The sequence below is a fragment of the Choristoneura fumiferana genome, chromosome 20 (genome assembly GCF_025370935.1).
Source record: "Choristoneura fumiferana chromosome 20, NRCan_CFum_1, whole genome shotgun sequence".
NCBI lineage: Eukaryota > Metazoa > Arthropoda > Insecta > Lepidoptera > Tortricidae > Choristoneura > Choristoneura fumiferana.
Window position 1 is genome coordinate 9,484,695 of NC_133491.1, and position 25,638 is coordinate 9,510,332.

The 25,638-nt window shown below is 34.8% G+C and overlaps 2 protein-coding genes across 4 annotated transcripts; both read right to left on the reverse strand.

The window, feature by feature from the left end:
- Positions 1 to 576: 576 nt before the first annotated feature.
- LOC141439003 (uncharacterized) lies at positions 577 to 5,419 on the reverse strand. Of its 2 annotated transcripts, none has more exons than XM_074103104.1 (5): positions 4,644 to 5,419; positions 3,566 to 3,714; positions 2,735 to 2,968; positions 1,916 to 2,154; positions 577 to 1,286 (listed from the first exon to the last, which is right to left on the reverse strand). In XM_074103104.1, the coding sequence occupies exons 1-5, from the start codon at positions 5,287 to 5,289 to the stop codon at positions 1,058 to 1,060; spliced, it is 1,497 nt and encodes a 498-aa protein (XP_073959205.1). In that variant the 5' UTR covers positions 5,290 to 5,419; the 3' UTR covers positions 577 to 1,057. The 2 variants fall into 2 exon arrangements, with proteins under 2 accessions (XP_073959205.1, XP_073959204.1); XM_074103103.1 differs by having other exon boundaries at positions 3,557 to 3,714.
- Positions 5,420 to 6,157: 738 nt separating this feature from the next.
- On the reverse strand, positions 6,158 to 24,886 carry Spn100A (Serpin 100A). Of its 2 annotated transcripts, none has more exons than XM_074103100.1 (8): positions 24,726 to 24,886; positions 24,172 to 24,215; positions 10,801 to 10,916; positions 9,738 to 10,452; positions 9,190 to 9,395; positions 8,291 to 8,476; positions 7,740 to 7,878; positions 6,158 to 6,697 (listed from the first exon to the last, which is right to left on the reverse strand). In XM_074103100.1, the coding sequence occupies exons 2-8, from the start codon at positions 24,197 to 24,199 to the stop codon at positions 6,522 to 6,524; spliced, it is 1,566 nt and encodes a 521-aa protein (XP_073959201.1). In that variant the 5' UTR covers positions 24,200 to 24,215; positions 24,726 to 24,886; the 3' UTR covers positions 6,158 to 6,521. The 2 variants fall into 2 exon arrangements, with proteins under 2 accessions (XP_073959201.1, XP_073959202.1); XM_074103101.1 differs by lacking the exon at positions 24,726 to 24,886 and adding an exon at positions 24,680 to 24,698.
- Between the last annotated feature and the right edge of the window lie 752 nt (positions 24,887 to 25,638).

Here is a 25,638-nt window from a genome sequence, read left to right on the forward strand (position 1 = left end):
TATATATATATATGTAGTTCATTTCAATGTCATCCATTAAATTAATTATTCATTATTTTCAAGACGATACAAACTTTGGGTCAATTAAGTATAATAATAATTCATTAGTCAATCTGAATTTAATCCGTTAAATTAATATTAAATTAGCTATTTTTCAGTTTAATTCAGTCAAATAACCAGCTTAACCTGATGTGAATGAATAAATAATAATTAATAAACTATTTACAGACATTTATTTTTAAAATAAGTTTCCTTTAGTCTTACATTTTCTATCAAATTTATTCTTCTACACATCCATCCATCCATTTTTCCATCAGGACAAACCTAATATAAAGTATTTATTTATTTGAAACATTATGTATAGAACAATAAATTACACAGAAACTAAAATTTAAAAAAAAACATCTATTTTAATTATATTTATATTTTAGTGAAAGCAAATCTGAACTCCAAGCTATTGAAGTTTCCATCCGAAGCCGTTTTACATGTTTTAATCAGTCTTTTTCTTTTAAAGTTTAATAATTCTCTTGCCTAAAGTTTGACATAAGTTTTTTATTTTTATTGTTATTGGTATAAATTGGTATAAATTGGTAAATTATTGGTATTGGTTTAACTTCAACTAGAAGGTATAATAACGAGTAGAACGAACTATCTTTGCGCCATTCATTAGGTACACTCCACGCTCTATCTTATAAAAGCAAATTCAAGCATTTACATCGTTTCACTCGTGATTTCATATTAAAAAATGCAGTCCTGTAAAATCTTATAATTAAAGTACCAGTTAAAAAGTAAACTACCAGCATTCTAACAAATGCAGCAAATGCTGAGTCCGCTCCTTTTGCCACAAGAATCTATTTTACTGTTTAGGTTTAGTGTACGTTTTCTTTTTCAACTGTTTATTTTTTATATTTTTTTGTGGCAATAAATGATTTCTTTCTTTCTTTCTTTCTTTCTTTCTTTCTTTCTAACAACATTTTAACCACTTGTTATCTCTACTATTCAGAAAGTGACCGACCCTGTATACACACGAGTTTTGATCTGTATCAGACCTATCTTTTCATTCTCTTGAGTATGTTTTAGAACAGCCTGCTGTACTTCTAGTGTCCATAACTGCTATTTCATTGGCTGCCGTCACAATAGTGTAAGATACGTATTTCGGGGGCATTCCGTACTGATTTATAATGAAATTGTACGAATAGTTCGGCGAGGCTATAGTACGAACTGCCTGGCGAAGGAGGGCACACATGTGAGACATGTTTGTGGCTTTATTTTCTGCTGCTACGAAACTGAAAATAGAATAAAATTATTTAAAAACAGAAAATAAACATCATCATGTATAAGCTTAACTTAGCTCAGTATCATGTATAGCTTATTATTATTATTACATACCTATTATATTATTACTTTTATTTTGACATTCCCACAGGATCGGGAAGAATCAAAAGTTACTCGTAGATGTGAATTTTAGTGAAATCTAGGAACTTCAATTCAATTGCTACTGCTATAGGTACTTTATATGTTATATAGACCTTAGAGTCGCAAGTACGCTCGCCGCTGATCGCATTTTCATACAAAAGTAGTTTCGTTCTAATTTACAAATAACACACTGAAACAAAATAAAACTTTGCGACTATAATGGTTTGCTTATAATTAGTTTTCGTTCATATTCAATATAACATAATAAAATCACATTAATATTAAGTTTTGTATGAGAAATGAAAATTCGTTATTGTTCTTTTTCGTTATATTTTATTTTATGCTCCCATTATAGTTGCAAAATTGCATTTTGATCCTGTAGTGTTGCTTTTAAATTAGAACGAAACTACGTTTGTATGGAGACGCGAGCGTACTAGGGACTCTAATGATTTACGCTTGTGAAACCACGGATCAAGTCTAGCGTTAACATAAAACCTACATGGAACACTTCTGCAACCGCGGCATCAACTCCTTCTTCCTCAATAACAGCAAGGCATTCTTTACGGACGCAGCCGCTATCACCGATGGATACTCTTGGCACAAGGCCTTGTTTGCCATCATTCCACACAAACACAGGAACGTGGCAGCCACTTCGATCTCTCCTGGGCTTTCGTTGTTGCACCACCAAGCAAAGTAATATATAAAATCATGGGCCACTACCGTACTGCGAGGATATTTCTAAAAAAAAAAATTAACGCTTATAATGCGAATTCATACTACCAAATTTTTTTTGTAAAATAAGAAAAATATTTCTTAAGTCATGTCTATAATTAAATAAATTATACATTTAAAATGTCGTTATACATATGGAAAACTTGCAATTAAATTAATATTAAAATGCTTGCAATAATAAAGTTATTTAATAAGAAATTAGAAAGTACAATAATCATGTACCTATTAGTTTTTGTAATTAAATGAAGTCCTTATGTTAAAGTATTTAGAATAAGACTTTAGAATAAGGCCTTATGTATTTTATGTTTTTGCCAAGTAAATAAAAATTAAAAAATGCTAAATTAACAATAACAAATAATGATTGTAATAATGAAACCTTTGAAAATTTAATTATTTATTTAATAACTAGGTACTTAGTTTATTTTTGATAGTTACAGATTCTTCTCAACCTTGTGGTTCCTGTTAATAGTACTGAAATAAAAAAATGGTACCGTGTCCAAAAAAAGAGATCACTGCTTTAAGACATTTAGCAAACACTGGGTATACATTTATTATAAAAAAATCCCTCAGTTCAATTTTCTCTTACCAATTTGCTCAGTATGATCTTCTCCGCCTCTAACAGCTTTTTCACCTCGAACGCGTAATCGGAATACATCACAAGTTTCCCTGCCGAGATAACAGGGCCGTGCATCTTGGCTGCTATCCAGAAAGAAGTTGCACCGATTAACTGCATGTTTTCAACAGTTATACGACTGGAAGCCAGCACTGAGTCTAAGTACCGAAGCGCTGTCTGGAGCACCGCTGGGTTGCCGTCTGTATGCTGTTGGACGGAATCAGCTTGATTCAAATCAAATAATTCCCCAACGATGATTAGTTTATCTGATATAATATTGGGTGAGTTAGGTAATTTAGGTATTTTTCTCAGATTTTTTACTACAGGAAAGAAATTTACATAATAATTCATAAATTGATTTCAATGAACATCGATGTTTAGAAATAATATCAAAATTATCAAAAAGTATGTGCATGTCTATAGCGTGCGTGCGTATGCGTGTGCATGTGTGTATAAATATGTGTGCGTAATTTCGTTTGTTTATTCTTTCATGTTAAACCACCTAGATATATTAGGGTGAAACATGCTTGACTGGATCTCACATTAACACATAAAAGGCTACTATGTCATATAATATTCCCACGGGATACCAAATCTTAACCACTACGTAAAAAAAAAAAATTCTTCATACGATGTAAATGAAGATCCCACGAGAATTTAGTACAATCTTTAGAACAACAGCATTAGGTAATACACGTCTACTGAATACATCCGATTCACTGCTGGGCCAGCCAGCAGAACAGTCATTTGCTCAGCAGCGTGAGACATCCATCGTGCTACTATAAGAATACTTACAAGACTCACATTGATTTTCATAAGCCAGTTGATGACGCAGGCTCGGGTCTCATTTTTTATCCCCGTAACAACTGGACCCCTCTCTTCTGTTAGAAGGAGATAGGTCAGGATATCTGATAGGTATTCCCGATCCAAATTATTCATGTATGCTTTTTGTACTGAAAAAATAAAATGAACTTATTTGAACTAAGTAAATACCCAATCACATTTTGTGTGTACATTTTAGACTAAAAACAAGTAAACATAAAAGCTAGGACCTTATCTTGGCCCTTAAGGCGACTCAACTCAAATAAATAACACTTTAAAACTACCGATGATCATAGAACAAATGCGTTACTACATTTACAAAATGTTGTAAGTGAACTGAATCAAATAATCATTACCACTACTTACAAATGGCGTAAACTTAGTTTAGACACAGAATCACAGTTAAAAATTTAAACCTTAACTTTCCAGGCTGGTAGAGAATAGTTTCCTGGGTCGAAGCAACACTAGTATAACAATAGAAATACAGAGCCAATGCTCGTCCTCACAGAAGTGAAGATAAACAAAAAATGGTCATTAAATAATATAAGAACAAGAACATGATGCATTAGCTAAGTAAAGACGTAATTAAAGGTAGAACTTGTTAAATATAGAAAAAGTAATAAGTGTGCACGTCAATCTGCAAAGTGAGTGACTAAGTAGCTTATTTTCGTAAGAACGTCTCAATTATTGAATGATGTTTTTTTTAATGATCATGTCATAGCAACTGCAGTACCACTTACAACTGTGAATAACAATAAGTATGTTGTAAGAATCCAAAATTGCCCAAATAAGCTCGCTGCTTAGTGTTGTGTGTAGCTCAGCCACTAGCAAATGTTCAATGGAACAATGAATATACATATAAGTGCAGCGGAGAAGAATTTAACAGCACTTCAACATGCTTGAAGACGAAGAAAACAGTTGCTTGGCTACCATGAAATAGTATTCAGATTTGCAGCGGATCTCGACTTAAATTAAAACGAGAAAGAAAGACTATAGCCCACAGAAATGAGAAATCACGACATAACAATAAAATTGACTATACCTACATCTTTGTACTTACATGAATCAGGAGACTGCAGTCTGTCTTGTACAGATTGACTGAAATTCAGCCTTCGTTTGACCCTACCATCATCAACCTTTGTTCGATTAGGCAGCGGTGACACACCCTGTAGCTCCCTGCTATGAGGTCTCTTTAAGCTACGCTTTATATTCTTTACTCTAGCTGGCTGCAATGTATGGAGATTATAGTAAGCTGGCGTACTTGTAGACGCCTTCCGATAAACATGTCCATCTTTATCAGAGAAGTAATTTTCCTTCGCATTATTATCGTGTTCTTCATCATCACTGATACATATGACGCTTGGTACAGATTTTCTTCTCGTATCTTCTTTGTACGCTGCAACATTAAATTCTGAAAAATCGCAGCCCCGCCGCATGGTAACAAATTTTGTATCAATTTTAATAAATGGGCTTTTGGGTCTGTTGTTTATGAGTTTGCTCTTCGCATTGCTTGGGCCAGCCGAGCTTTGCGGGTATTGTTCAACACTATTTGCAACATTTCGAGTGTTGGGACCTGCCAAAGTGTTCAACGGCTGTCTCTCGTTGACCTTCTTTAACAAGTGATTTGGCAGCGCGGGCAAGGGAGCTACAGGTAATGGTATTTTTGTTTTCGCTTTTAAATTTTCTTTGTCCATGTTCGGGTCCATTATTATTAAATCTTTCCTTATTTTTTCCGTTTAGTTTCGTGTTCACTTTTGTTTTATTTGATACATCACTTACAAACACGACCAGCGTGATAGTTAATGTGACTGTGTATATTAAATAAATAAGGTATTGAATTTTTTCAACGGTAACAAGTTTTACGTGATAGTAAAACTACCCTTTTTCTTAGATTCTTAGATTTATTGACGTCTTGTTGTACCCTGACAATATCTCTCTGATTTCAACAAAATTTGGAAGGTAGACACAGTTCATAAAAATGACCATATTTATATCTAATAAAATCTAGACAAGTAGACATTATGGGGATCTCGGAAACGGATGTAACGATTTCGATGAAACTTACTACGTGGGGATTTTCAGGGGCGACCAATCGATCTAGCTTACCTAGATCTTAGGTCTAGTAAACTTGCATATTTAAGCTGCGTAGGTAGGTACGCGTATTTAGTCGTGGTCATCTGGTCGTGTAGTCTAATTCAGTTTCACCTATGACCTCTCAAGTAGAGGATTGTGGTTTTAAACTCGGGCAAGCACCTCTTGAGTTTTCTCGGAATTTATGTGCGAAAATACTGAAATTGGCCATATATTTTACGGTGAAAGAAAACAACGTGGAGAAACCTGCACACACCTGCGTAGAAATTCAATTGTGTACGTGAAGTTCCCAGTCCGCACTGGGCCCGCGTTGCAACTGCGGCCTAAGCCCTCTTATTCTGAATCTGACAGGAGATCTGTGCTCTGCGGTGGGACGTATACTCGTATTTATATAGCTGAAATAATGCATATTTAAGTAGCGTAGTAAAGCTGATATGATATTGGAATATGCGGTAGGGGTTATTAAGGAAATTTAAACTTCAGTTTGTAAAAATAAATAATTTTATCTTAAAAAAACGTTATCACTACTACCACTGAAATAAATTATAACTTAACCTAAGGACCTTAAAATTAAGCTGTGTACTTGTCAATTATCAAATGCTACTGGTTCATTTTCACCTTAAACTGAAGTCTTTTGGAAATGGGTAATTTTCACAGCAAGAATCAGTATAACAAAATAAAACATCAAAAATAGGTACATCTCGTCTCTTTCAAGGAGAAACAAATAAAGCGCACTGAGAATACTGGCTGAATCAGTTTTAAATTCAACTCGTTCATAATGTTAATGATTCGAAAAAAGAAAAAAGTGTTGTCTCGATTATGACTCTCTTTTGTCCATTTGACTATTTTAAATTTCGAACGGCATTGGTAACTGAGGGTCAGTGACCTTCCCCGCAATGACCACTAGCTTATCCAAACGGTCGATTATAAAGAAGATGAATGGCCGGTCCACGTTGAAGCGACGCGCTGGCTTTATACTGGACAAGGGGAGATTCTTGAGGGACTCTTGTACTGTGTTGCTTGCTGCAAGAGAAAAATGGTATCATTAGAAAAATAAGTTATTAATAAATTGTTAATAAGTTGTTTTGTACGTGAAGTCTCCAATGTACACAAAGAACGAGAATTACAGCCCAAGTCCTTTCATTCTGAGAGGTCTATCTTCAGCTGTGGGACATATGTGGGCTAAAAATGACTGTTGAACCACTCGAAAATACGAAACAAAGACATCTTATCTTTAATGGAAGTGAAGTTCTCATTACACTGACCATTGATTGATATCCTTGTCCTGTCCATGTGTAGGGAACATGACCTTTTTTATATATGGGCCATTCTACTTTTCTTTGACCAGTATTTTTTTGTAATGTGCTCTTCAAATTTTTTTTTTACAAAAACGGTAATGTGCTTGGTTTTATCATTAATCATTTAAATAGGCACATAATTAAGCTTACATTTAAAATTATCTCTACATATAAAAAGTAATCATTATTATCTATAAAGTAGATAACGCAGTGGACATGCATGTACCCGCCATTTGTATGAAGATTGGTGTATTTACCGCTGAATTACAATTTTTTTCCACAAAATTTCTTTAAATTTAATGTTTTCTTGCTTTAAAAGATTAAATTTAGTTATTTCAGTTTTTATTTAAGTTATTTACTCTTGAAAAAATCGCCAGGTATGCCTTATATTTCACATGGCTACATAAAAATAGAATGGTCCATCTATGACGCCAGGTGAGCATCTATTGTTAAAAAAATGTTATTCTGTTTAGACTGTCTGTTGGATTGTTATAAAATATAATATTGGACACATATTTTTTTTTAATAATTAAAAAAAAAATACAAAGATGAAGCATGTCAAATTCCGGGAGTGGAAGCCCGTGACTTCAAGCCTTGCTTAAAACTGGTGCACTTCAACTGGTTGTATCTTCATCATTTTCTGTTTTATTGACAAAAGAAAAAATACGTGGCCAATATTTTCTGATAATCTAATTCACGGATTTATTAGATTTTTTTTTATGAAACTAGCCAATTATGGTCGGTTAACCGGTTTGACTTATATTTACCAGAAAGTTGTGACGAGGAGGAATCGGCGTTGTCGACCCGGACAGCGACGTGCTGCACCAACTCTTGCACGAAGAGTCCTTCCGCCGAGGACACTCCTGACAGCTCCGCTTCCCGGCTGAAGATACTGCTGACTCCAAACTGAAACGTTCAAGAATTCTTATATTAACACATTATCACTTTGCATTATTATACATTTTTACCATCAAAAGGTTTGCTTAACGGATCTATGTTTTGAACCTGCATTTCTAAGCTCACTATACCGAGCATGCTTTGTCAAGTAGGTACCTACGCAAAAAAGCAGTCGGCCGACCCCAAATAATGATCGTATACACCATTTCATTGATAGTCGTACTCGTTTTTTTTCGTTCAATTGTTTAGGAAAGGGATCTTAATACTCGTAGTATAACGACAGATCTGATCTGATTAGTAGTCGCCAGTTATTTTACCAGGCACGAAAAAATCTCTATTACAAGCTCTTTCGCGCCTGTACCCCATGAGCCTATGTAGAGAAATCTTATCTTCTATCTTTACAAGATGTATGTATGCTTACCTTAGCTAGCGCTGCAACAGGCTTGGTAGTGGTCTCGACGTTGAACGTGGGTAGACAAACTTGCAATTCCTCTTCATGCAAGCTATCCTGAATATCCTCCAAAGGCGATGCAGGCAAATCCGCTGTCAGACGGATGAGACCGTCTCGAGTACGAGGCACCACCACCAGCAGAGAGTAACGACCGCCCTGGGAAAAAAATTGTAATAAGCTCATATAGGATAGCTTCTAATTCGTAGTGGTTTTAGGTATATTTGCATAAAGATATTCAGGTGTAGCTGTCTTGTAAATACGATCACGGAGTAGAAAGGTAATCGTTTTTAGTTTTTAGTTCATAGATATGTAAAATGCAGCGTAACTAACTGATTAGTACCGACAAAACAGTTACTAAAACATGCACGTGCACGTCTAATAGATGCTAACGAGTATTTTTCTAAATGGTCTCAAATGATATAGATACTTAAAGTGACAAACCATTCTGCCATGCAGACGACCAGATGGCCTAGTAGTTAGAGAACCTGACTACGAAGCTTGAGGTCCCGGGTTCGATTCCCGTGTCGGGGCAGATATTTGTATGAAAAATACGAATGTTTGTTCTCGGGCCTTGGGTGTTTACTATGTATTTAAGTATGTATCTATCTATATAATTATATTTATCCGTTGCTTTGCTATGCTTACTTTGGGACTAGGTCTATTGGTGTGAATTGTCCCATGATATTTATTTATATTTATTTATTTATTTATTATTCTATCATATGACAATCGTTGCGGCTAATTCAGTACCAAAGAATGGTTTTAAAAATGTAAGGATACTTTATGAATCTTTTTTAAAATGACATCTACTTAAATATACTGACGTACAATCTGGCACTCTCATACATAATGCCATTAAATCTACTTACATCGTACGGTAGCTCAATAGCCGAGCTGTCGAGTCCAGGTAGGGACCCAGTTCTGAAGATACCCTTGGTAGACATCATCTGTACTTGTTTCTTCTCAGTATTGGATGTATAGAACATGGCAGATTCAACTTTCTCGAAGGGCTGTTTCCAGGCTCCACGGAAGTACATTCCATTGAAAATGATCATCAAAGAGTTTGATGGTGAAGCTAGAATGATTTAAAACACGTTTATTAATCGTGTATATATGTAAATTAAAATATAAACTAGATAGGTACCTGACTAAACTAGATTAAAATTGACTGATGATCAAAGACTTGAAACAATTATGCTTTCGTACAGCAATGTAGTCAATTGTGGTTTAATAGTGGACCCAAGTCGCAATACTTGATTAAAAGATAGAAAGTAACTTCAATTCGACTTCTGTAAAAGTAGCTTAAATTATTTTGAATTGTTGTAGTGACTTCTTAACATTTCTGTCATGTTTATTAATAACTATTATAACTATCTTGTTATCTACAATGCATTGACGCACTATGATTGGTACTCACTCGTGCTTGACTTTTTGCCAACGCTGTTTACAGAAATACTGGAAGCAATGTCATTTTTGTCCATCAGAACTCTGAGGCTCCTTGCATGATTTCTAGCCTCAACAGCTACCATAGTCTCTTCTTCTTCTCCCGACTCTTCCTTCTTAGGGTAAGTTTTTACCAGTTTTATCTTTTCTTTAATATTTTTAGCTGGCTTATATTCAATTTGAGAAATGTCAACTTTCTCAGGTTTATCTTCAACAGCAAAGGAAATTAATTTCTCATCAGATTGTTTTGGTGGAACTAAATCAACGATTTCTTCGTTCTTCTTACTTTCTTCAGCTTTTTTGTCGTTTATTTCAATTATTAATTCACTCTTATCATCGGTATCTTCGGGTTTGAAATGATCTGCGTCATTGTACCGTTCCACAGACCTGACTTCAGTTAGATAGTAATCTTCTAGAATTTTCTTGTAATCATCATTGATTGTGTAGTTTTTGTAAATGTAAAAGTAGTTTTTCAGTTCTGGTTGGTTGTATTTGTACTCGTGTGTATTTTTCAGTCTTTCCATGATGTACCGGAATGTTTTTCTGGTAAGAGCTTGATCATCAGGCAGGTGTAAGGCTGAGACGAGTTGTTCTCTCGTTTGGCCAGTTGCACCTTCAGCCAGTATGGCAAGAATGGCGGAATAGCCCAGTGGTGAGAATGCGATGTTCTTGTTATCATCAATGTAACCCTGAAAGTTCACAAAATTTGACATTTAGAAAGAAATTTGGAACAATTACTATACTGTGTTAGGAATAACCTAAAATTACAGCCACATTGCAATAAGCTGAATTCTTACTACTTACTTTATTTTTCTGTTTTTCTGTGCATCTATATTTCAGTTTGTATTTTCAATTTCGGTTTTACGGGATGACCGTAAAAGTAAAAATTTGGAATTGAAATAAAAAAAAATACAAAAAGATTCCAAAAAATCTTCTTGAATTCTTACTATTTTATTTTTTATCACTTCAGGTCGTTTATTAAAAGTCAAGGGTCCCCTCTCTCTCTCTCTCTCCAATAGCGATTTCGGAAACTTTACCTGGAAGATGGCCGTTGATAGCTCATTGGTGGCCTCACCGACGAAGCTAGTGGTCTTCGGCTGCGTGCGCCCGCGCCGCACCCATCGCGCACTACACAGACCCACGAGGCATAGTACTGCAACAAAGAGAAGCAACGAATAACTTAAGATTCAGAAGTTATTTCTCGACATTTATGAAAACAATACGTATAATAATTAATTATCCTCCAAAATCCTTAACGAAACAAGATTTTTTCCGACACAGTATGTCAAATACATTTACGTACTCGTTTAATGGGGACAATATAATGAGAGGCGAAGCAGCTTCCGAAAATTAAGGTTCGTTATTTTTATACTCGTATTCATTTTAAAAGCACCGTTGCCTAATTTATTTGTTACAAACAATTACAATAGGTACCCCTGATAATGAGGCTAGAATAAAAGATGAAAAATCTGTTAACGCGTTCTAGATGTTCAAATGTTTTATTTATTTAACCTTTAATGATATAACATTTCTGGGTACTTCAAAGATTTCACAACAAACGTCGTGAGATTTGTTTAGATAACTTCTGAGGACGGCTAACCAAAGTACCCATGACACAACATTTTTTAAAAGTTAAACTGGACAACTACAAATCTCAATGAGAAGAAAGTTTCATGGTATATTTTACTTTTAACAAAATCTTTATAGACTAATTAGCTTGCATATAAGCATCTACATAGAATAGTTGGACGTATAGTGCAATATTAAATTGGCAAGAATTTAATGAAGTTAGTATAAAATTATTTATTTATTTATGTTCAAGTCTGACTATAACCAGTTTGAATGCCAAGTTCCTAAAAACACGGATCTGGTGAATATTTTAGATTAATCGTTGGCATTTAATCTCCATCTTGTTCATCTTTTACTTATTATGTTTAAGCAAGCGATTCGCGAAAAAATGTGCATAAGTACCTAGTCCTATTATCATCCGGTGTTTTATTATATGGTCACTGCCTATCAAAAAATTAAATCTTGATTGTAGTGTTTAGCCTTAAGTCCATTATTATCACCTACTTGAAAAATACATCAAACTATCAAGTTTAACAAACAAATATTTAAATCAACTAAACCGAGTTTTTTTTTCAGAAAGTACCATCAGCCAAATAAGGGGTCTATCAGTTTTTAAATAAGTTCCTATCAAATGAAGTATTTTCATTTCGACAAACGTATATCACTATCTTAGACGATCAAAAGCCTGTAATGGCCTCTAGCATGGCGATAGATGCAGTGGGTGATTTTCTATAACATTGATTGTTCTGCTAATCAACTGACCTAATGTCTACTTTGTTTTATTTATAGTACCTGAGCGACCGAGCTTTGCTCTGGCTAAAACTCGATAATAAGCGTTTTACCCAGAGATAAGACCAAGCCAGATCGATTTGTCATCCCCGAAAACCCTCACATACCAAATTTCATCGAAATCGTTGCAGCCGTTTCCGACATCAAAAATATATATACATATATTACAAGAATTGCTCCTTTTAATAAGGTATTAGATTTATTTTTTCATGAAGAATATCTATATATATTGTTGACTGTAATGAAAATAAACCGACACGCCACGCATCATACCTACAGTGTGTTACTGGCAGCCAGGCCAGGCTTTTTTAAGGGAGGTTAAAGTAACGTATTTTTGTAACTTAGCCATGATATTAGTTTAATTGCCAACAATGTATCAAAGTAACTGGGTCAATCAGCTATTACACCGACACAGTTGGCGTCTCCTGCGTTACCAAAATTGTCTCTAGCGTTACCAAAAAATCGTACTTCCAACAAGATATTTCACGGTTTAATAGGTTGAACTTACGTAGCATGGCATGTATTCATGTACACCATGTATTAAATTAGAGAAAAAACATGTTTACTTACAAAAATCTGCAATTGTTTAAAAAATGTCGCGGACAGATTAGTGTCGGTAAAAAGTTGATTGGCCCAACTGTGTTTTACTTTGCTATACATTGCTGGCAATCATAATTTTATTAGAAAGTTAACAAAGCCTGAATTTTAGTTTACATTAATTAAACTAATGCCATGGTTAAGTTACAGAAATACGTTACTTTAACCTCCTTTAAAAAAAGCCTGGCTGCCGGGAACACACTGTATATTTTCACAAGTTTATATTTAACTTGCCGTTTGTTGGGTCAGATCTTGCACTTCATTCACCACTTCTACTGAGTGGATTGACTTGAAAGTTGGTATACATGCGTAAGTTGGATGACAATACAAGTACAGTCAACTAAAAAAAAAAAGGACGCTTGTACTAAAAATGCATTTTTTAACAGAAACTTATTTAATATTTAAAGTCATGTTTTGGCCTACGGCCTACATCAATTATCATCACCATACGCGGATACTTTTATATTGGTCACCAATTAGCATCTCGTTCGTTAAACAGCAGATTATACACAATTTACTGTTAACCTGAGAGCACGACACGGCTACTAAAGTATTAAGGACATCTCGATACTCTCGATATAACTGTTGTATGGATTGGAATATCGAGAAGTAGGCCGAGTTAGCGGTATCGACTCAACTCGAATGCAACAACGCTGCACTGTCAGGGTCAGTACTGCATCTTGCAACTTGTTTTTAAATAAGCTTTTACCTCGTTTTGAAGGTTGAATGTTACGAGTAAAGATGAGTCAAGTACAAAAATAGTTTTCGATGTTTTTCTCGAAGGCTCATTAAAAGATTTCTAGTATCCTGGTCTGTGAAAAACTATATATAAAATCAGCACAAATTATCGCACAGTTTTTTTTTGTAAGTCGCTTCGCTACTAGTTACGAAAATTGAGGATAAAGAGTAATCGCTCTTTATCCTCAATTTTCGTAACTAAGTTTCGTGACTAAAAATAAAACTGTGCGATAAATAATTTTGTTCACACGGTAAAGTAAGCATTTTGTAAACATACCTACCTACGAGAACAGGTCTATTGCAGATACGTATTTTTTGGGATTGTTGTTTAGCTAAAAGAATAATCATAAAATTTATCGAATAAACACACGCTTACAGAAATACATAGGTTTGTTAAATCAACCATCAAAAAACTTATCAAACTTGGACTACAGGAATCACTTAAACAGTTTGGCATCGTTTGGCTAATCGTTTTAAACTCCAGGCTAAAGGCTTTGTTCTTTGGATCTATAGGCCTAGCTAGGCCTTCCAGAGGATTTTTTGCCTAGTATTTACTATCTCTTTCTCCCCTTATCCGTTTTCCTTTGAGTGAAAGACATTATAAATGCGATTGTGATTCTGTGCGAACATAGCTTCAGGTTATGTTGCCTAATGGCCAATTTTAGCCGGTTCTTGGTTAGTTGATTCCTCTACATATATGTGTAGCCTATATCTTTTTCTCCCTAGTAAGCGGGTGCGAAAGTATCGAATGCTTATCCGCAAAAAAATCGTGTCTGGTCTGGTCAATAGTTGAAAACAACCGATTATCCGCGTATAAAATGAAGCAAGTTATTGAAAATAAAAACACTTATTTTTAACGCTTTTAAACGCTTTAGTTTAACCGTTACGTACTTATAGTTCGTGCGTAAAATTGTAACTGAACCTCTCTAACTCCTGACCTAAGCCAACAGAGATGCGTTTAGACAAAACAATAGAATAGGGCATTAACATTAGAAAGCAAAGATTAAAAGTTAAGGGGTATGGTAAAGGCTTCGTCCACTACGACGGGATCTTTTAGGCATATTTTTTCTGTAAACAAAGAGTAAACTCTTGGTTTATTTACAAGATTTTATTTAAGATGCAAACTCATGCAAAATTACAGCTTTCTAACACTAACAGTATCTAGGATAAGCAATAGACGGACGGACGGATATGGCGAAACTATAAGGGTTCTTTATACTACGGAAGCCTAAAAAGTGGAGGAAGAATCTATTTTTCTTGTCTTTTATGAAAAGAAAAGGTTCGATTGTGTGTTTATTTGCAATGGGTAAACTCAGAAATTACTAAACCTATTTTAAAAATTATATCACCTGTAAAATTTCATATTAGGATATATTATATAGGCTATATTTTAATTTGGGAACGTGTAAAATTTCCACGGGATACAGACAAAGATGCAAGCAACAGCTAGTTAAAAATAAAAGGTTCCGTTAAGTTAGGTTAGGTACTTTAATGTAGATGTACTTAACCTGCGGCCCTCCAATTTTCTACCGGGTGTGGCCTGTAATACGAGCAAAAACCTCCTCGTCAAACTGAACAACATTAGTTCAGCGACTTTTAAAAATAATGGAGTCTTTGAATTTTCCTCTTTTCATACAAATTAAATACTGTTATCAATGTACGCCATCCTAGAACCCAACTGACCTCGCCTGTCACGCTACAAACATCAAGAATTTTGCTTTACATCGCTTCTTCGAATAAACTTGAGTGTAATAAAAATTAAAAACTATTATTTTAAAGTCGCTGAACTAATGTTGTTCAGTTTGAGGAGTATGATCTATGTTTTAATTATTTGCTTATATGTATTACAGGCCACACCCGGTATAAGTGTCACCCTGGCATAAAAATAGTATTAAACTTTTCAACCATTTCTACTTTTAATGCTGTTTACTTACAGTCAATTTCACGGCCTGCCTAGTACATTGCTACAGATAGTAGCAATCTAGTAGTGCGTAATGGCTTACCGTCGTAGTTTATCGGAAAAGTTCGCATTCATCGTGCTCTCTCAATTAGTTTGAATACCCATCGTACATACGTACAGTACGATTACTTGGAGTTAACACTTGACAGATGGGCGTGCCTTCAGTCAATTTTCAACTTTGACATCATATAATCTGTAAACGTGGGTAGCGGTATACTAAAAATGACTTTATTTGTATGACGTCAAAGTTGAAAATTGACCGAAGGCACGCCCATCTGTCAAGTGTTAACTCCAAGTAATCGTACTGTACATTTGTGATTTTGACATACTCGAGTCCAAAATTAGGCGAACTAGATTGTCAAATGAAAATGTTACCAGACATAGCAAAAAAAAATAGGCTAGGAATATGTCGATACAAATTTGTCGATATAACCACCGATCGATCGATCGATCGATTACCACTGCCATGAGTTTACGTGACCGTACTCGATAGCGACGGCGTAAATTAGTTGTAGAAGCGCTGTGCCTACAATTCTCCATACAAATTATTTACGCCGTCGCTATCGAGTACGGTCACTGTAAACTCATGGTAGTGGTACTTGTGTAGACGCGGAATGAAGATGTTTGTCACTTGGACTTTTTTCATAGCCTTAGGCCTGAAAACGACAAAAAGGATAACAACAAATAAAAACGAAACGAAAATTTCACAATAACAGAAATAGTTCCAAGCAAGCCGATGGCAGAGTTAAGTCGAATGATATATAATGTCAATAAAACAAAATGGCGGATGCCGTCCTTACCGACGTTCAAATTTTTTTTCGAAATCTTTCAAATTTCGTATTGAGTTTTTTTCTAACATCGATATTAAGTTTTTTTTTATATAGATATTACAGCACTGGTGTAACTGTGGCAACATTTGTGAGTAATGAACTGTCTAGTTGGTTCACCTAATTCTGGACTCGAGTATAAATAATAAAATTCTATATATTGATGGATATGAAAAGTCACTCCTTTAATACGAGTACACATTTCGGGTGCCGTTGTATTCCGATTGAGATCCAAATTTTCCCATTACATAACACCATTACATAAGTACTATCTGCACAACACATTTATGGCACTCAATAGTAGATTGATAACCAAGGGTGGAAAGTGACCCATTTCACCCGAGGTATTCTGGTGCTCGAACGAAGTGAGAACGCCAATAGTTCGAGGGGAAATGGGTAATTTCACCCGAGTTAGACACTCTACTTTTCATTTCGACTACGAGGAAAGTAAAATACTGCAAAAAAATGGGAATTATAATACATTGAATTTACTTATATCCAACCTCCAACGGTACATTTTCGACTGGCCACATGCCACGGCCAACTATAAAAAAAATCGAGTTGATCACGACCAAGGAGCTTATATACAAAACTGGAGGTTGAACGCCAAACCAAGAAGTTTGAACTTTATTACTTATTTATTATATCATCGACTCCGTGGCTAATCGAGAAATTAAAAAAAAAAACTTTCCACCCTAGAGATGAAAACGCAATTTTCCACCCGGCTATCTACCCATGAAAATTAAACTTTCCGAACAGGAGAGATGAAAAAATATGTTACCATGGCATTATTGCGTCTGAATAAGAGTCTATATTACTTAGACTTATTCCCATTATGCAAATGGGCCCAATTTATACTATTCGATGTTTTATTTATTTATTATTTCTTCCCAATGTGGTTTTCTATATATCAAATATGTGTAAACAAATATATATATATATCTCTCTCTCTTTGAATACCTGCGTTCATATTTTTACACTTGACTGTACAAAAAAATACAACCGAGTTGATAATCTCCTCCTTTTTTTGAAGTCGGTTAAAAAAGGTTAAATATGGCTGCCTCAGTGGATACTGGCCCTTAGTAATGGCCGTAATGGCAGATGAGATTGTATATCACACCGCGCACGCGCACGTTACGCTGTGTGCCTCTCCATGCAACGGTTGTTGATGCATTTTTTTTTCGGACGTACTGTTGCGTTAGCCTCAGACGGCTTTTACAGCTTACCGGAGAGAGGGCGAGCAACCAGATGGGCTGCTCAGCAAGTGGTTGTTGATGCTATTAAACATTTCTAGTACTTATCCAAGTATTAACATGAGCCTGCGTCTATGCATGGTTTGGTGTCACAAAATGAAGCCGGAATAAAACGAATGTCCAGCTTAGGTAGGTACCTACATAATAGATAGGTATTTAGTCGGTGTTTAAAGTCTATACCTACTCCATTTATTTTAATTTAATTAATTTTAAAAATACAAGGTGTCTTAAAAAAATCCGGAATATTTTGCAGGTGATTTGGGTTCATTTACCTGAACACTGAAATGTTTTTGTGGTTTCTTAGTTGCGGTTAACAAATGCCGTACATTGATCGATATCTATTTAATTATTATTATATGTATAGAAGTGATCGTGATCACGCTTTGAATCCAAACTTTGATGACAAACCTTTACAAGGGAGCGTTCCGTCACATTAATCCAATAACTTATTGTAATATTTCGGGAAAAACTTAAAACACCTTGAGAAGATCCTTAGAGTTAACTTTTCATGACCCTATTTTATAAAAATATTTAACATTTTTTTATAAAATTATCGTATGTAACTACACTAAAAAAATTAAAATTTTCCAAGCGTGAGTCCTAATATGGACCTCTAGACCGATCTTAGTTTTAAAAACTCTATCGCATGGTCCACAATAGAGTCCACGCGAAGAAAAAGGTACGCGAACAAAAAACTTCTTCTAATCCATCCATACTAATATTATAAAAGCGAAAGTGTGTGTGTTTGTATGTTTGTCCGTCTTTCACGTCGAAACGGACCGATGGATTGACGTGATTTTTGGCATAGGCTACTTTTTATCCCGGTAAAATGCACAGTTTCCGAGGGAATATTGCGCGATAACCGAATTCCACGCGGGCAAAGCCGCTCGCAAAAGCTAGTAATTAATAGTTTCACCGAAAATTACATTACGTCAAATGACCATTATATATTTTTTCATTATACTTTTTAATCGTTATATATTTTGACACGTTCTCACGATTTGGTGGTCTAGCGTAACATACAGTAGCCTACATTGGAACCGCCTTTTAGAGTAAAGCACGCGGCGCGGTGAACGCACTGCGGTGACCCTGCGCTATTGTGCTCTCTCAATGCACCGGGTACAGACGGTATAAAAATGGATTACCAGAACGATATAAAAAAAAAACAGCCAAGAGCGTGTCGGACACGCCCAAAATAGGGTTCCGTAGCCATTACGAAAAAAATAAGTAATATTTTTCTAAGGATTTCGTATTTTATACGGAATCTTCCAAGTTTAGGTATATTTTATACCTTAGGCTGCTATTTACTCTTAAACTACTAATAATTCTCAAGCCAACTAAGCCGTTATAGTTTTCCTAGAAAGTTTGATATACTTACTACCATTCTGAATTTTTCCACCCACCGGTTTAGATTTTAGAGGGGGGGGGGGACGCTCGATTTTAATGAAAATGTGCACTTTAAAGTTGAATATTTTGCAAACAAATCACTGAATCGAAAAATCGTTTTAGCAAACCCCTAATGATTTTAAAATACCTTATATATATTACAGCCTAGCATTGATATTACAAACTATAAGGGTCCCGTTTTTGCCATTTTGGCTCCAGAACCCTAAAAATAAACCTGTTTATTATGAGACCGCATTTTTTACCCAAAAAGCCGTAGTAGCCCTGTGAACCTATGGCCTCTCAAATTATCAGGATTTAAACTAGACCAGTAAGTATTTTTTACACTAAAGGAGTACTGGTTACATTCAACAATGTGGTTTTTAATACAGTGTTCAGCGAAGTGAAAAATTAATTCGATTGAAAATGGATTTATATTGATTTTTTGGAAAATCTATACATCTGTCTCTTTTCAAAACGCTTTTCTCTATGCAGCAGGAATACTTGCATATAATGTCACATGCAAGTATATCTTTCTCTATCTAATATTGAATTTATAACTCTGTTATATGTAAAGGCAGCTTAAAAATTGTTAATCTGTTCCATAAAACGCATTGTCAATCTTTAATTTATAGAATAAATATAAAAAAATAGTCAAATAACGACATATGATTATTACACTTGGTTCATAAAATACCCATGAAACAATGAGATCGATAATGTTACTTTTTTTTCAAATATTCCTGATAGTTACAGTAAAAAACATATTTGCTGACACTACTAAGTAATAGAGCGCATACCGTCTGGGAAAGCAATCCCGCCTGAGAGCCATACGAGAAGATTATCACTTCATACGTCCATACCTTAGACCCAGTGTTTTTTTGTCCGTTTACTTCGACATATATTGCTTATGATTTATGATAGGTACTTCCAAACTAAAAGCAATTCGAAATGCGAGTAGTGTAGCAGAATATTTATAATCTCTAATTTACTTATACCTACTAGATACTCGAACCTGGTCTAATTTTTGCGCTGTATTTTTATAGCAATGTTCTTTTTAAAAGATTTTATTTAATTTTTTGTATAAATATGGGTAGGTACGAGTGATTTTTTAAATCAAATCACAATAATCCTCGCTTGTGATACGGGCGGCTGTGATTCCATGAATATTGCTTGAGTTATCATCATAATCAGCCGTATGACGTCCACTCAACGTCCACTCTTGGGCATAGACCATTTCATATTGCTTGATAGTTGTTTTGTTTTTGATATAAGACATTGGTAGACCACACGTACACAAATTTCGTCAATATAAATAAATAAATAAATATCACGGGACAATTCACACCAATTGACCTAGTCCCAAAGTAAGCTTAACAAAGCTTGTGTTATGGGTACTAAGCAACGGATAAATGTAATTATATAGATAGATACATACTTAATACATAGTAAACACCCAAAACCCGAGAACAAACATTCGTATTTTTCATACAAATATCTGCCCGACACGGGAATCGACCCGACCTATTAATTCTCTAACCACTAGGCCATCTGGTCGTCAATATTATGTTAATCTTTCACACAATTCTTTCTCGGAATTTCAAAATCGCTTTATATTAAAATCACGTCACTTACTGTAACGATATCCTTTGCGAAGTACAGAATAAAGGATGTAACATACTGCTTTCAAATACAAATGAAGTGCAACCAGTCATTCTCATAAATATGGTAGCCTCATCACAGCTCATATAAAACAACATTCCTATTTAAATTACCAGTTTTCGTTTATGTCATACCTAAATTTATGGAGGTATGAATTTTGACCAATTAAAATTATTTAAAGACAACAATGAGCAAAAACTAACCCCCAACGCAAAAAGACGGGTGTTATAGCAGTGTTTCCACCAGAGATGCGCGAGGAATATATTTCTCATTAACCAATAGAAACGCTTCATTTACCTACTTACCTCGCCTCGCGCCGCTCACCTGTTTCCACCAGAGACTACCTTTTCGCAACGTACCGTTTGGCAACCTGTTTCATTTCCCAACTTTTAATTTCGCAAACTAAAACTGTAAATATTTCAGGATTTATTTCAGGGCCATCGTGTAGAACCCCTAGTACATTTTCAGAAATAAGAAACAGTTGGGAAATGATAAGTTGCGAAATGAAACAGGTTGCCAAACGTTCGATTCAGGAATTTTGAAATGACGATGTCGATGATGATGTCGGGGGATTTTCCACTTTGCTAAGTTGATTAAGTTATTAAATGTATGAAATGTAAATGTATTTGATGAAATTATTGCTGGCGGAACAACAGTGAACCACCACGTGGGATAACATATAGAGAAATGACAAGATAAATACTAATGAGATAACTTTTAATTTGATAAAAATCAACTACAACCAATCCTTGAAGGATTGATGAGCTCACGCGGCCTTAGCTTAGGTAACTGCCATAAATAGACTCATATTAAGTGCTGCGACCACGACCACGAATCATTTTGACAAACGCTGATAATATAAATAAGGTTATTCGTATTGATATGTCAAATAGTTTAAAACAAGGTAGTGCTTAGTGTCGGCAAATATTTGTCGGAACGACCGTTGAATTTTTTATTTAGTCAAGCCTACTTTCATTAATCGGCATTGTTTTCAAACTGCCCCATATATGACGAAGGACATTCCTTTACAATGCTTTAATAGATTGAGAAAGAGAGACAGACACATTTATTTACCAATACATATTCGATACACAGATCTATACGTTAGACTGAAAAGTAAATAAAAATATCCATCGAATAGTATAAATTGGGCACACACACACCCGCACGCACGCAAGCACGCACGCACGAAATTAAAAAATATGCCCCTTCTGGACTATTCACGAAGTTTGATAACAACTTGCCAGTATAAAACAAAGTTATTACAGAGTAGATTAAGCTTAGAGTACCTACCTACTGTATACTTCTCATCTCATCTGCGTCTAAAGAAATCATGGTAGAAGTGTGCCCGTAAGAAACCATACTATACCTACCTATTATATATATTTTGATTAATAAAGATTCAGTAGGTAGCAATTTAAAAAACTCCTTCGTCAGTAGAAGCCTCGCTATTATAGATTAAGATTAACATAAAGCCAATTTTTACCCGGTTGCGGCGATGCCCAAAAAGAGGGTTACGTGTTTGACCTATACCTATATGTAATGTCCGGTACTATGTCAGCTCATAACCACAACCAATTTTTATACAATAATAATAAATAAATACATAAAAACCGGCCAAGAGCGTGTCGGACACGCCCGAAATAGGATTCCGTAGCCATTAGGAAAAATAAAGCAATATTTTTCTAAGGATTTCGTATTTTGTACGGAATATTCCAAGTTTAGGTATATTTTATACCTTACGTTGCTATTTACTCTTAAACTACTTACTATTAATTCTCAAGAAAACATAACCGTTGTAGTTTTCCTTGTAAGTTTGATATACTTACCTTACCTTACCATCCTGAATTTTTTCAATTTTTTCGACCCATCGGTTTAGATTTTAGAGGGGGGGACGCTCGATTTTAATGAAAATTTGCACTTTAAAGTTGAATATTTTGCAAACACATCACTGAATCGAAAAAAACGTTTAAGCAACCCCTAATGGTTTTAAAAGACCTATCCAACGATACCCCACACTACAAGATCGGATGAGAAAAAAATATCACTTCACGTCTATGGGAGGTACTCTAAAAAACATTTATTTTTATTTTTTTATTGTACCATTATGTAGGCATAGTTAACATATATATTCGTGCAGAATTACGGCTTTCTAGCATTGATAGTCCCTGAGCAAAGCCGCGGACTGACAGACAGACAGACAGACATGGCGAAACTATTTAAGGGTTCCGTTTTGGCCATTTTGGCTACGAAATCTAAAAACCACAACTCCAAATCAACTACAATTATTATCGACTGCAAATAGAGAGTTCCGAGAATTAGTATTAGGTACCTAAGTATATACGTATGATGACATTTTTGCATTGTGGTATTTATGTCATTTTGGATAACTTGACTGTACGTATTCGTAAATCATTAGCGTAGGTTAGGTGCAAGCAAGCAAATTAGACGTTTAATATCCGTGAACAGTTTTTTTTTCACATCACGTGCATAAAAAAAACTAATAATATGGTGTATTTAGACTTAGCAATCTTGTCGGACTGATAAATATTTTATAACAAAGGTACCTATGTTTTTTCATGTTGTGCGTTTAGGAATTGCCACTTTAACTAAAAGTAATAATGTATATATTTATATTTACTAATCCTATAAGTTTTCTTTTAATTTATTGTTAATTTATTCTAACATCGTAGATGAAGTCGTACAATGACGATTAAACATCTTGATGATACTACGTCTCACATTAAATTACCTAGTCTGACATAACTACTCCAATCATCATTATAAATGATTATAAATCACATTTCCATAAAAGATATACCCATAATAAATGTTGTATTACGTATGCTACATCACTATTCTATTATATTCATACAATTACAGTGCATGTACTTGCGATTTTAAATTATTCTACCTATCGTAATTATTACAATTGGAAATTTAAATTTTGTCAATAATGAAGAACGTTTATTCATGTAAGTATGATTATAAAAATATCCAATCAATGTATTATGTAGGTATTATATTATGAGTTACTATAATGATTCGGAATAATCCTATTATATTTTTGGAATTAGAGCGTGGAATTAATGTAGGTAAATTTGAAATAGATAGAGAGATACGTATCGGATGAAAGCATCATTATCGTCACCATCCATCGTCATTATGGCAATAAGCCTGTGAGAGGGCGTGGTTGAAGTACGTTTTTTTTATAATATTATTTAAATCATCAATCAGTTTCATAAATATTGATTTAGTTGACAGACTCTTTTTACGATGACATAATTTCATCGTTGATTTAACTACAAAGGTCATAGTCGTCATATATTTTATCATCATCATCATCAGAACAAGAGGGCTTGGGCCATAGTTCCCACGCGGGCCCAGTGCGGATTGGGAACTTCACACACACCATGGAATTGCTTCGCAGGTTTGTGCAGGTTTCCTCACGATGTTTTCCTTCACCGCAAAGCTCGTGGTAAATTTCAAATGTAACTCCGCACATGAATTACGGATAACTCAGAGGTGCGAGCCGGGGTTTGAACCCACGACCCTCTGCTTGAGAGGCGATAGGTCAAACCACTAGGCCACCACGGCTTCCCAAAAAAAACTTAGTATCGTGCTACTTACCCAGTAGCAATCGCATTGTGACTGACATCGATTAGCTTTTTAATCTGAAAAAAAAAACATCACATTTACTATCTACTACAAATAATTTTAACATAGACGTAGCTAATAGAGAGTTAAATTATTTTGTTTTGTATTTGAAATTTGACAATATCATTGTGCCTATAGGAAAGAGGAATTCAGGACTAAGATTTGGACTTAATTTTAAAATCGATAAACAAGCGACGATTTAGATTCTGACCACAAACCGGTTCAAGAAGGACAAATATTTGAAAACATGTTCGCGACATATTTTTCCCTTTTCAAAACTTCTTACATTCGAAATACAAGTTTGCAAGAATGCATCTGCAATTAACATTCTACGACTGCATGGTATAGTCTAAATTTAATAAAGTGAAGGGAATTAACTGCACCATTGTTTTGTGTGGTCCCGTTTGTTCGAAAGTTTGCTAGATCTCACAAGTTTAACCATTCATTTCATTACTAACCCAACCCGTTAAATCGTACAAACCTGACCTACATCTTCCAAAGTGAATGACCAGCATTAAAATACTTACACGTCCTGGCCACTTGTAAAACAAACTCACTAATTGTCAGTATAAAAAAAAAACACTGTAAACAACTTTTTTATTTTAATTCTGTCAACGTCAAAAAGCGCGGGAATCGTACGGCTGCGACTGCAGCGTGTTCGATCGAGAATGACGTGCGCGGAAGCCGGTATACACAGTTTTATATATATAGACATTAAACAGTTATGTTTGTATACGCTATGGAGCCTTTAGAGCCGGCACAGCAACGAGTACGGTGGTGAAAAGTTCTAAACACGATGATAAAACTTGACACCGTAGATTTGAACGAACAGATGTCAAACTCGTCCTAATATCGAGTCATTACCATCGTCAGGTGTTAAAATTATGAAAACAAAATGACTCATCCAACTAACTACGTTGGTATTTAAATATTAATTACGTATTTATACTTTAAATCTGTAGCTATTGAATTACCTGCCTTGTATTAGATTTTAAGAGCCCACCTGGCACAATTGATATCTATCAGATCACATAAGTGATGTCATATTATTATTATACAACAAAAAAAGATCTCAAATAACAATTTTCGGATAATTCATAGAAAAAGATGTAATGATTTACATATCAGGAAAATGTTCGTAAATATTAATTATGTAATAAAATTAAAAGGTAGTTTTAAAATGAGAAAGCAAATAAATAACTAAAAAAAATGTGCACTTATGTAGGTATATTGGCAGCATTAATTTCTAAAACTTTCTAACTCTACAATGGAGAATATAAGATCTGATGAAAAATGCAAAAGAAAACGAAGTAATGACGTAAGAAAGGTCTGTTCTTATTTGCCGAGAAATGGAATGAAGTTGACTAAAAAAAGATAGTTTGCACACAACAGCCTAGAAATTACAAATACAATGAGCCGTTAGCAATTGTTTTGTAAATA